Here is a 12,061-nt window from a genome sequence, read left to right as displayed (position 1 = left end):
TTTCAAGGTGGATCACCTGTCAGCGCTGTCGCAGTTCCCTGTTTACACACGTGAACAAATAAGGAAACCCAAAGGGTTAGGATTAATTCCTGTTTCACGTCGAGGTTGGTAATTTTAAGAAGCGGATCGACTAGGATATGAAAAGAAAGAATAATTCGTGTCTGACTGTGATGATGGTGGCTGTAGTTTTGCTTCTTATGCTGGTGCTGTACGGTACTGTCTATCCCCACGTGAGTATAAAGGCAATATGAACGTTTTACTGTATTATTTACAGTTGTTCCAATATCGTTATCTGCACAGTCCGTCGACTAAAATCATCTACAAGATATTTCATATTCGTGTACACGTTTTATTAAAAACGTTCAATGACAAATGAAGTGTTGTCGCATGAGAAAAAACGCATGATATGCTCCTTGCATTAGTCTATTCGTGAAATGAGCACAGTTCTTTAACATTCTAGCCTGTACTTTATTCATTATAAAGGGCCATTTTTGGTGATCGTCACCTTGGATTAGATCTTGACTATGATTCATGCACTACTGACAATCCTGCAGGACTGCAACCAAGCGCTATCACTGGTTAACTATTGCTGTATTATTAATAAAAGCATGTATTATTACATGGATTATGTAATCTTATCACTTTCGGTATGAGACCTTCAAAGCCCACTTCCTTAATCCTGTTTTTGCTTTCCAGCTGTCTGATGAGTCTTCTCTAAAGGCAGATTACAAACTGACGGGGAAGCCACTGTACAAACTAGACATCACGTGGCCCAAGAACGCCGAGCATTTTACGGGACAAGTGTTTGGGGTGGCTGTCAATCATGTTACCGGAGTGGTGTATGTTGCTCAAGTAAGTCATGGCGCTGCTACATGTGGATTCTTGTTTTTATGTCTGTCATTTCTCCACAATCCTAACTTGTTAGTTAATTTTCACTGTTTTACCATCTGTTGGTTAAGGCGACACCTTAACCGAAGGAGGCTTGAAAAGTCTACGGTTTAAAAATACAACATATGTACAGTACGAAAAAAAAACTATTGTAACTGTAGAAATGTATTGTTGATATTCGATTCTGGCTTAACATTCGACCCACGTGCAGCATATTGTCAAAACATCTTTTTTTTCACCTCAGAAATATCGCTAGACTACGCCCTATGCTATCACTAACTGTGGCAGAAAGCTGATCAACACATTTGTGTTCTATCGAATCGACTACTGTAATGCTCTACTCGCTGGGGTATCTAACTCTACTTTGAACAAACTGCAGTATGTCCAAAATTCAGCAGCCAGAATCCTGATCAGGTCTAGTGCAAGTGATCACATTACTCCTATCCTGGAGTCCTTGCACTGGCTTCCTGTCAAATTCTGTGTGGACTTTAAAATCCTCATGCTCACTTATAAGGCTCTGCATGGCTTGGCACCTCAGTACCTGTCTGAACTATTATCGCCTTCACCCCTTCACCCCTCTGCTTTTCTTAGTACCACCATCCACGGTCTCCTCTGTATATTATAATTGTGTTTTTATTCTTTTTATTTATTGTTGTTGTCATTATGTAAAACGCTTTGAGAAGCCACCTTTAAAGGCGCTATATAAAATAAAGTTTATTATTATTATTATTATTATTATTATCATCATAAGTACTGGGAGTAGGTTATTTAGTGCAGCAGATGAACTCTACAAGGAAATGCAATATAGCATGCATGTACTGTAAAAATGAGATTGCAGATGAGCAGTTTTCAGATTGTTGCATGGAATGCAGCAGTTATTTAGTGCGCATACAAGCATATCCCACACTTCAACCCTAGGAGGATTGTAGGGATCACACATGTGCGATTACTTAGATCCCCTGCATGTTTCTAACAATGACACTTTGAGATTTGATCCATTTTCTCCCAGAGAGGAGACAATGTGCCAAAGGTCTTGGTTTTCTCTACGGATGGGGACTTCCTTCAAGCTTGGAATACGTCAACTATCGAGATGCCCCACGGCATATTCCTGGCTGATGCCTCCCTGAATCCTTCTATATGGATAACAGATGTAGGCAGTGGTGAGTGGAACAGTGCAGACCAGCACAAAGTGAAAATAATTGCTACTCTGTGTGTGGGTAAACAAAGGAGAGATCACAATTATTAAGTATTAAGTATTATGTTGACAGAATTTAAATATTGGAGGAAAATATTCTATTTGTGCATATGAATCCCTTTGCTATCTTTGTGGTATGTTTGAAAATGGGTCTTGCTTTGTCCAACCTCTTATTCCTTTTCTTCTGCAGGGCCATACGGACACACCATCAAGCAGTACACTCCCTCTGGCAAGCTCATCCAGGTTTTAGGGTCTGCTGGAAAAGCCGGCTCTGGAGTGAACCCCCTCCAGTTTGATCAGCCCGCAGAGATTTTTGTGCACAGCTCTGGGGAAATCTACATTGTTGATGGTGATGGGGGTCTGAATAACAGGCTGATAAAGCTCTCCAAAGGTGCAAAAATATTGGTCGTTTTTGATCAATTATAATCCCCAAGCCTTTTCTTACTGTCCGCTTGTGTGCTTCAGAAAATGTGACCAGCTGAAGGGCAGCATCTGTTGTTTATTCCTCCCTCTTAACTCATGGCACATGAAAGAACTGCTTAATTGTGCTGGAAGAGCGCATTAGGTGGTCCATAAGCATCAGTAATACCTCACATGCACCTCATAATTTTATATCTCTGTTATGTAACCTACTGCTACCACAGTATTCAACTCAAATATATTGATTACCACTTTAAAATATTAAGCACACACATTACAGTAAATAGTAACATATTCAAATATAATACATGCTCATCTTCTGGGTTTCTAGCTCATGAGGTTTTAAAAGATTACCTACAGTAGCTTTTATCTGCTCTTTCTGGTCATGTTGAGTGCTGCCCTTTTCCCTGTGGAGGAGGGCTGTGTGTGTACAGTATCAGTGCTGTTTGATATTTCCCTGACAGACCTGCAATTGCTCTGGATGCATGGAGAGCAGGGAAGCGGCCCCGCTCAGTTCTTCATCCCTCATAGCGTGGCAGTGGATTCCTTTCAGAGGGTACGTTTCCACACACAGCAGGTACTTTTACACACCACCTGAAGGAGAAAGAGCTCTGTCCCTTCTGGGATTAGATCGGGACCCTCTTAGCCCAGAGCCACACAGTACCTCCTCCGATAGTGGTGAATACCTGTACGCCAAAACGCTGTGTCTCCTGCCCCTCAGAGAATTTAACACCCTCCAATTTTCTTGAGGGGTTCTGTCACCTTATAACAAGCTCGGAGAGCATTGTTACAAAAGTATTGTGTCACGCCCTCTACAGCTAGAGGGCGCTCCTACTCTGTCCTGTTCCTAGTTTCACTGTGCTTTGCTTGTCCTTCCGGTGTGTCTTTGTTTGGGGCTATATAGTTCCGGGTCACCCTTTCCTCCTTGCTTAGCATTGAGGGTTCGAATGTCTTGAGACCCGCCTAGTGACAGGTTTCTACCCGACATCGTCTGATCTGCTGAGCCCGGGCTAACCCCCGTTTTGCTGCTACGTATAGGGTCTTTTTCGCTCTCCTGCCTTTCCACGGCATGCCTCTCCGACATCCGTGACATATTGGGCTTCTCAAAACTAAAGTATTGTAAATTTCCCTGATTTTCAAATCTGTATAATGTGTACGTAAACCTCCCAATAACGGTTACTTTCACCATTCCCATCTCTGCACATTTATAAATGCAGACCTTTTAATTTCACCACGATATTTCAAGATAAATAACAAATAAATTATTTATTATAATAATTAATTAATAATTAAAATAATTATTAATTAAAATAATTCTACACTAAAAAGTAGAAAGAAGAAATTCTACTTTTTAGAATTTTGTGTGAGCCTACTTCAGGTGTTGAGGTCTTGCAGATCTTATTTTTTTAATTTTTAATAGAATTTTTAATTCTAGAAACAGACAGAGTGCAGAGAAGGAGGGTGGGATTTTAGTAGGATTTCATTTTGAAATTGAAAAACAGCAACATATCTGGGAGGTGGGCATGGATCAATAAGATCAGTCACAATAACAAGATTTCAACAAATCTGTATAATTGGGGGGGATTTGTCTGTTCTGGTGTTCCAGGTATGGGTTGCTGATAGAGGAAACAAACGGATTCAGGTCTTTAACACTGTGACAGGGGATTGGCTAGGATCGTGGGGCAGCTGCTTCACAGAGGACGCACCATACTCTGTTAGGTAAAATCTAATGATACTGATGACTTCCATTGACCCATTGTATATAGCTAGTGTTCTATTCACCTTGTTAAGTCAGTTTCACTCTGTGTCTTTGATCCAACTAGTCAAAAGCACTGCTATTTTAGTACTGTAACATGTAATTTGTTTTGAGTTTAGTAGATTCCTACATGAGGTTCATGTTAAATTATCTAGAAATACATTACAGAACCTTACTTTGATTAAAATGTATTACTCTCCAAGAAGATAGCTTTAGATTTTGAAAGAATACATAAAACACATTTAAGTTAATGAACAGATATATGGATGAATTACTAAAAATTGCATTGGTATTTTAGATAGATACTTTATTAATGATGATTTATTTATTTGTTAAAAGAACTGGACTGAACACATTATAGTTTAAAACTGAATAACTGCTGCTTTATGATTTGTCTTACATTATCAAGAGATGTCCACTTACCTTAAGTACTAAAGTGCAAATATGTTTGAAACTAACTATAAAAAGTCCTGCTCCCAAATTATGCATTCTAGCGACTTTTTAACTGCATGTATAGTAGTCTGCATTAGTGCATTGCAATCTTACTACATAAACAAAAATAAAAAAAAACATTTGATTAAGTCCTGCTTGCCTGGGTTTTCAGATAGGGTTTTAAATTAATACCTCATGTATTACAGTATATAATATATAATGTCTCATTTGCCATATAAAACTTGAAGATTAATAAATGGTTAACTGCAGTGTTTTATACTCTTCTGTGTGCTTGGTTATGTTATGAATATGTAACACTACAAACAGCTTTCAGGCAGTGCTCTACTTTGAATCATTGTTTCTTTTCTATCTGCTGGTGTCAGAATAGGTTCTTATTAGAGAACAACAAACGGTACACACTAACCTCTCTGAGGCATTTACAAATCTCAAGACAGCCCAGAGATTAAAGTGCTTTTTATTACTTATGAGGTTCATGGAAGGCTCTGCTTGTCAGAATAACAGAGGATAATCTGAGTATGGATGTCTTGTCAGGATAGTGCCTAGTTACCTCTAGTTATGGAAGATATCCTCCATTTTCCTCTTGTTGATGGTGCACTTTTGTGTTTCCTAGGCTGACGCCAGATCAGAAGTATTTCATTGTGGCCCAGCTGAACACCAATCAGATTTCTGTCCTTGAAGCACCACCGGTGGGAGTGATTGGACAGTGTAAGGTGGTCAGTGTCATCCAGCTGGCCGACGACATCAAGCCTCACCTTGTAGACTTGGACCTTAAGACTGGGGCTCTTTATGTGGCTGAGATTGGGGCACAGCAAGCACAGAAGTTCACTCCTTTCAACTGGGGTTCCACTGTTAGCTCTTTCTTGTAGACACTGAGGTAGCAGTTTCCAGCACTTTGTCACCATGAAGCATCGTACTGTGAAAGAACATTGTGTCCAGATACAGTATCAAAAGGAACCAGTTAAAGAGCAAATGGCATGGTTCCCGAAAAGCATTCCACTTTAAGCCACCCACTGTTTTTGTAATCCGCCACTGGTTATTCTTTTCATCACCTCAAACCCTGACAAGTTTTTCGCCTTGTAAATCCAAAATAGTAAGTTCCAAGATGCCAAATTCCGCTAACTGCAGTCAGGGGTGTGGGCCAAGAGGCTGCTATTTCATGTAACTTGCTGTCCATAGAAAATAGACCTTTCTGGACTTGAATGAAATGGACATTCTTGTAGTACCTTTCAGCAGCTTGAGGATAGGAATAGGATAGGATGGAATGTGAGGATATAAATTTCTTTGCAGAAGTTTTAGACATCTTAGACACATGCCCATAAACAGTTTATTTAAAGCCTATACTAGCCATTAAACCCCAACCTACTAGTGTTTTCTATTAAATTCTGTTCTATTAACACAGAGTAGCCTGAGTGAGAATAAATAAAGCTTGTCATATAGCAATTTTTAAATCACAAGTTGAAAAATCTTTAAAAACTTGATCACAGCAACTCAATGTAAACTACACATGAGCATCACTATGAAGTGTTGGTGCAACTTATTCATCGTAATTACCAATCAAATCTAATTGACAATTGTCAGGTGATTCTTATCTTTAACATCATTTGTTAATCTCCACACATCCATCAACGCAAAAGGCTACATCTTATACTGTAAGATTAATCAGCTTTAAACAAAATGGCTATTTCAGTAGATGATCACTTCAGAATTGTGTTTCTGCAAAGAAGATAACACATAATGAATGAAAACCATTGAATGAAAACAGTAGATTGGTACTGAATGATTTGTGTTCTACAGTGTACCTTTCCACCTCCAAATGCAAGTTACAGACATGAATGTGAACAATTAAAGGAAAAAATAAGTTGTTTAAACAGTGGTACTAGCAAACCTGATTGTATCTTTTTCTAAACCCTACTTGCTCTTTAACTTGTTATAGTGTACTGCAAATCTCCTGGGTGTTGAACTATCAGAACTGCTTATGAATGCATTTTATTCTATTTGATTAATTTTGATAAACATCTTTGGAAATCCCCCAGTCCATAAGAACATTTATGTAGGTTATGATACGCATGCTATTGTCAATGTCTGTGGCTTTGCAATATGTGTTTCTTTATCTTTCCTCAAGTAAAGAGGTAACTCTGGATCAGCTTCCATTTACTTTAAACACAACAAATTGTAGTTCTGAAAGAAGCAGTGAAAATCATGTTAAATATTAAATTCCACTGAGTTCTGTTTACGGTAAAGCAGCATTGCTAACTTGTATAGTAATTCAAATCCAGTAAGCTGCCCTTAAATGAAGACATTTGAAATCCTACAGGTTTTCCTACATCCTCAATGAAAGGAAATTGCATGCCTTAGTTGTTTGTTTGTTTTTTTTCATTTAGAACTCATAGGATTATGATAACTACAAAGTTTTTCTTTTAGAGAGTCTCTTGTCACTATTACATTTTTGGAAAAAAGCATAGAGCACTAAGGTACAGTTATAGAAGGTGAGATCAATGGAAGGTTTTATCAGTCTCTTGAATTCATTAGCATCTTAAGACATAAGGGATAACAAGAGAGTCTAATTAATATAAATAATTAAAAGGGAAGATCAAATGAAAACCATTAGATTCTGAAGAGCAAGATTTTGCAGCTTTTACTTCAACAGCTGTTATATCAACAAGTTATTTTTAGGACAGATTCATGCTTTGATACCTAGCAGTTTCTACAAAAATACGGTTTCACACACTACAACATTTAAATGGTGAATGCTCACAAGAACACAAATAACAGTAATGTAGTTGAAAGTGGAACTCTCTAGTGTAGATCAATTGATTGTTTCTAAATACTTTGCAACATGTCATGATGGCAGACAGATGTTTCTTGATATTGAACAAGCACTCAAGAGCACCTGTGTACTGTACCGTGTACAGTATGTAAAGGTTAAAATACAGAACAATATATACTGTAAGCGCAAGTCAACACACTATGAGAGTGGCTGGATGAATAAAAAGGTCTAGCGTACTACTAGTTTTACAAATTGTTTTTGTAGTTGTTAAAACTATTGGTTTCTAGTGCTTTTGCATGCAAGAAAAACACAGCAAATATGCTTTTTTAAACATCCCATCAAAACATCTAAACTTCTCCAACTAAACCATGTCCTCTTGTTTATAAAAATAAAGAATACCAGCAAAGTTCTAAAAGTCTTGTAAATATGAAGGAAAGAAAGATAATTAGCATATAATTAGTTTAAAAGTTATTTAATCTTTTATTTTCACTGAATGTTTACATTTTGCTGTGAAATGGTCAGTTGTAGCTTTGTATCTGTATATTTTGTTAATCTATCTGAATCTGAAAACTGTGTGGCTTTAGTTTTCTATGGACTGAACGTGTATTTGTTGGTATTTCCATCTTGTAAAGTTGAAATTGTCTTATATTTTGAACAAGAAGATAAGTCATTCTCATAATAAATTTTTAAAACACTGCGTTTGCTTTATATAATGTTTTGATAGTGCACTTCATGTCATTTGTTGAGGTTTGAAGTTGTGTTTTTATTATAGGATATAAATGCAGGTAAATAGTTTTTGAAAGCTCATTTAAATTACATATATTTGCCAAAATATTAGAAACACCCTTATCAATTGAACAAACCCCTGCTGGTAGGAGGTTGTTGTTTGTAACAAGTGATTTGTGGTATAGTAGGTGACTAATTGTTCTGACATCCATCTGGAATACAGGACATTACAGATAACAGTGCCATCTGATATTTACTTAATAATGTCAGCCTTATAACAGTAATGCTGGTCTGGTTTTATACTGTACCTGAAGGTCTCTGTGTATCCAGAGCAAAACTTTGTTTCCTCTCTGTCACCAGAAGGGGGTGTTCAAAGACAGTGGTTAAATACTGGTCCACAGCTATAGTACATCCAAAGGCTTCTCTAAAGTCGGCCTCATCCAAATTGCATCTGTAGAGCAGACAGTCTGCCTCTCATCAGTGATGTAGATGTTTATCAGTCTCAGCTGAAATTGCCTGAGAATAGACAACTGAAGTTCACAAAATTAAGGAATGCCTTTAAAGCAGGAGTCCCCAGCCTTGGTCCTGGAGAGCTTCAGTTGTCTAGATCTTTAATAGAACTTTTTAAATCACCTGTGTCTGAAGATTGGGAACATTTGTACAGTAAGTTATTGGTGATCTAAGCAAGTACTATTCCTTAGTAAAGGAATACTGGTCTGCGAGGTCTTACATCTTATATGCCAAATGTTTTCTGAATCACTTTATTAAACCTCCAGCAACTAAGGTGTCCCAGGTCATTGGAAGCTGGTGTTTTAAAAGTTACCACTGACAACTGCTGCATAGGAACTGCAGCCTCCAGGGTTGGAGGTTTCTGTTTAACAATTTAACAACAGCAAAGAACACAAAGAAAAAAAAATATTTTCCTCAATTGAAAAGGGACACCATGGCAGGATGCAGACAAGCTTGTGTTTACATTTTAGTAAACAATGTCAAAATGTACAGTTCTCTCATTAGCATTTCATGTATATTTATTTTCCCTACATAGCTGTGGACACATCCTGCAGTGAGTCCTGGTCTTGCATCATAACTTTTGCATCTCTAATAAATCACAGCTTCACTACAAGAAAGCCTGGATGTATGTCAGTCTTATTTTGAGCTTAGGGGGCCCTTTTCCTCTTAATTAAATCTTGAATATTGTATATTGATTCTGTCTGAAGGGATCTGGATCCTGGAGTACTGTTTGTTATTTTAAAATGCACTATATAAGCATTGACAAAGTAAATCCAGTGGATGTCTTCAGAATGAAAGGTGAATCTTGAACCAGAGGACATGGGAAAACTAAATGTGCTTTTGAAACAAGATTAGGGGACCCAGAGGGTTATGAGAGTATTGAACAAGCTACCTGGGAAGGTGGTCCCTTTCAAGAAAGAGCTTTAGTGCACTGGGCAGGGCCGGCATGTGCCATTCTGCAGCTCTAGGCAAAATTGTGCTGCCCCTTTTAAATTTGCAACTTCACAACCAATAGACTACAACACACAAAAGCCTTATGCAATTCTATCCACCCATACACACACAGAGTAAATATTGTAGGCTACAATATGTATATTTTGTAGCGCTACTGTATTTCCACTTTGCACACTTGTTAAGTAGGCTATAAGACACCCATAGCGGCCAGCTTGAACCCTTAAAAAGATTTCCGAAGGTTGAAGCTAATGACAGTTTGATGTAGAAATAATGCACCAAACATGTATCTGCATTACCACTCAAATAAGCTGGTTCAAAACGCTTTCTACCAATGTCACTATTGTATATAGCCTAGCTAAACCCCACTTCAGCTTCCAAAAACAATACCAATGCAATTCTTCTTGGTAATGCACTGAACCTCTCTCACGCACGTCAACACACACTCTCATTCACACACACACACACTGCTAGCCTACGGGAGAAAAAACTGCGCACATACCAGATTGCCTCCACACTTAAAAAACAACTAAAAAGCATTTTAATTACATTAATTAAGCTCACCTTTCAGAAGTGTGCACGCCGGGCCTTCACGGCTGCAAAGGTGTTAATTGCATCTTCTATTTCAATTTTCTGTGCCAGCTCATGTTCTATGGAAATTGTAGCCAGTCCATTAAGCCTATCCTGTGCCATTGTACCGGGGAGATAGTTTTTTTTATCAGTTTTAGCTTTGAGAAACTGCATTCTCCTGAAGCCACAGAGACGGGAAGGGTGAGAAGCACTCTTAATGCTATAAATGCATTTGAAAAAAACAATTCCATCCCATTGTGACAGATGAACTTGAGTGCATCCAGTGGATTGGTTCCAGTAGCCAGTCGTCTGCTCAAATCAGTCAACTACGCAAAAAGTTCATGCCCATCAACATCCCTTGAGTCCCCATGTGTCAGGGCCTTTTCCAGTGTTGCGCATTCTTGGAGAACTGTCGCAGTTTCCCTCTCCTTTATAGATATAAATGTCATACATAACTCCAACTATGCCCCCATGCTCACAGAGTTGATGGCACAGCTCCCCTATGTATTTGGTTAAAGAAACCCACTTTGTAGTTTTGTTGTGGGTCCATGACAGGCTCACCATCTTCTTTGTAGGGAAAAATCTCCCTCTTTCATGGTCATACTGCACTCTGTAGAGGGAAGCAGGCTTCCATTTCCAACTCCTTCTCCAATTCTCTTGCACTGGACAGCAACTCTCTCAAAATTACTGTCTGTGCGATAATCTAGGAGGAGTCATTTCGTCACATTCAACTGTGCCACTGTAGCGTTTTTCGGATAATATTTATCTCATTTAAAAATACCATACCATGTTATGATGGACCACATGAATGGGTAGGTTTTGATCTTAGCTGCAATGCCTTTCGCTTCATATCAGGTTTTTAACTCCACAAGCTCCAGTTGGACTGTTATTATCCGCTATTGAGAGCAAGGCATCATGTATATCCCCTAATTGGTGTTGGATGGATTTGAGCAAGTCTACCGTACTTTCCCATCTCGTGTCACTTAGCGGTTTGACTGTAAGGCCATGCTCACCTATGTGCTGTTTCAATACTTTCAAGTGAGAAGAGGAAACAGAGAAAAAGTTGTAAACCTCTCGGATTGTCGTAAAGAAGTCCCCTGCCTGCAGATAACGTGATGCTATGTTATTAACTACCAAGTTAAGAGAGTGGGCACTGCATGGCACATAGAACACCCTTGGATTTATGTCTTGCACTTTGTTTACCTCTCATATTCGATCCATTGGAATAGCCTTGAGCTCTCATGTCTATAATATCAATCTCCAACTCTTGATCTGAAGGTCAGTAATGTCGGCTCCTGTAGAATCAGTCAGCTCCGTGAATTCTAAGAAAAGCTCTCTAATTTTCACGCTGCTTTCCTGTGTTGTAACAAAGCACATGATCACTGTCATTTGTTAGATTCTACTCACGTACGATCTTAAATTATCGAGTATGTAGCGGACCTAGTTTCAGCATGGTGACATCATCGCCCTTCCTGGGTGTAGCAGGGACCTCAGCTGCCAGGGCTGAGGGAGGTCTCCTTTAGCTCACTCGGCTGGTTGTCTGTTGCGTTATGCCAGAGACCTGGGTTCGTGCCCTGGTGTTGCGGGACGGAGCGGTATGAGCCTGCGCAGAACTGCGATGGTCACAAGTAGTACTTAGCTGACTTGAGCATTGTAACAGTTTCATGCTGAATCTGGGATGCTAGCATTGCTATGATTTCATTTTGAGTTCCTTTACCCAAGTAGTGAACATGCTTTTCTTTAGAAATTGTTCTCTTAATGTGTTCAGCCATAACATTATCAAAAAGGCCAATCGTCTCTGTAAGTTTCAGGAAATTGCCATTAT

General features: G+C 38.7%; 1 protein-coding gene across 1 annotated transcript; it reads left to right on the top strand.

Annotated features, from left to right (window-relative positions):
• The first annotated feature begins 41 nt into the window (after window positions 1–41).
• nhlrc3 (NHL repeat containing 3) lies at window positions 42–8,176 on the top strand. The gene is made up of 7 exons (XM_088920175.1): window positions 42–230; window positions 697–852; window positions 1,898–2,048; window positions 2,274–2,474; window positions 2,968–3,059; window positions 4,110–4,222; window positions 5,323–8,176. Exons 1-7 carry the CDS (start codon window positions 138–140, stop codon window positions 5,576–5,578), a joined length of 1,062 nt encoding a protein of 353 aa, XP_088776301.1. The 5' UTR covers window positions 42–137; the 3' UTR covers window positions 5,579–8,176.
• The last annotated feature ends 3,885 nt before the right edge of the window (window positions 8,177–12,061 follow it).

The sequence above is a fragment of the Atractosteus spatula genome, chromosome 7 (assembly GCF_055471065.1).
Source record: "Atractosteus spatula isolate fAtrSpa1 chromosome 7, fAtrSpa1.hap1, whole genome shotgun sequence".
In the NCBI taxonomy this organism is placed as follows: Eukaryota; Metazoa; Chordata; class Actinopteri; order Semionotiformes; family Lepisosteidae; genus Atractosteus; species Atractosteus spatula.
This window is presented reverse-complemented; position numbering and strand designations above follow the sequence as displayed.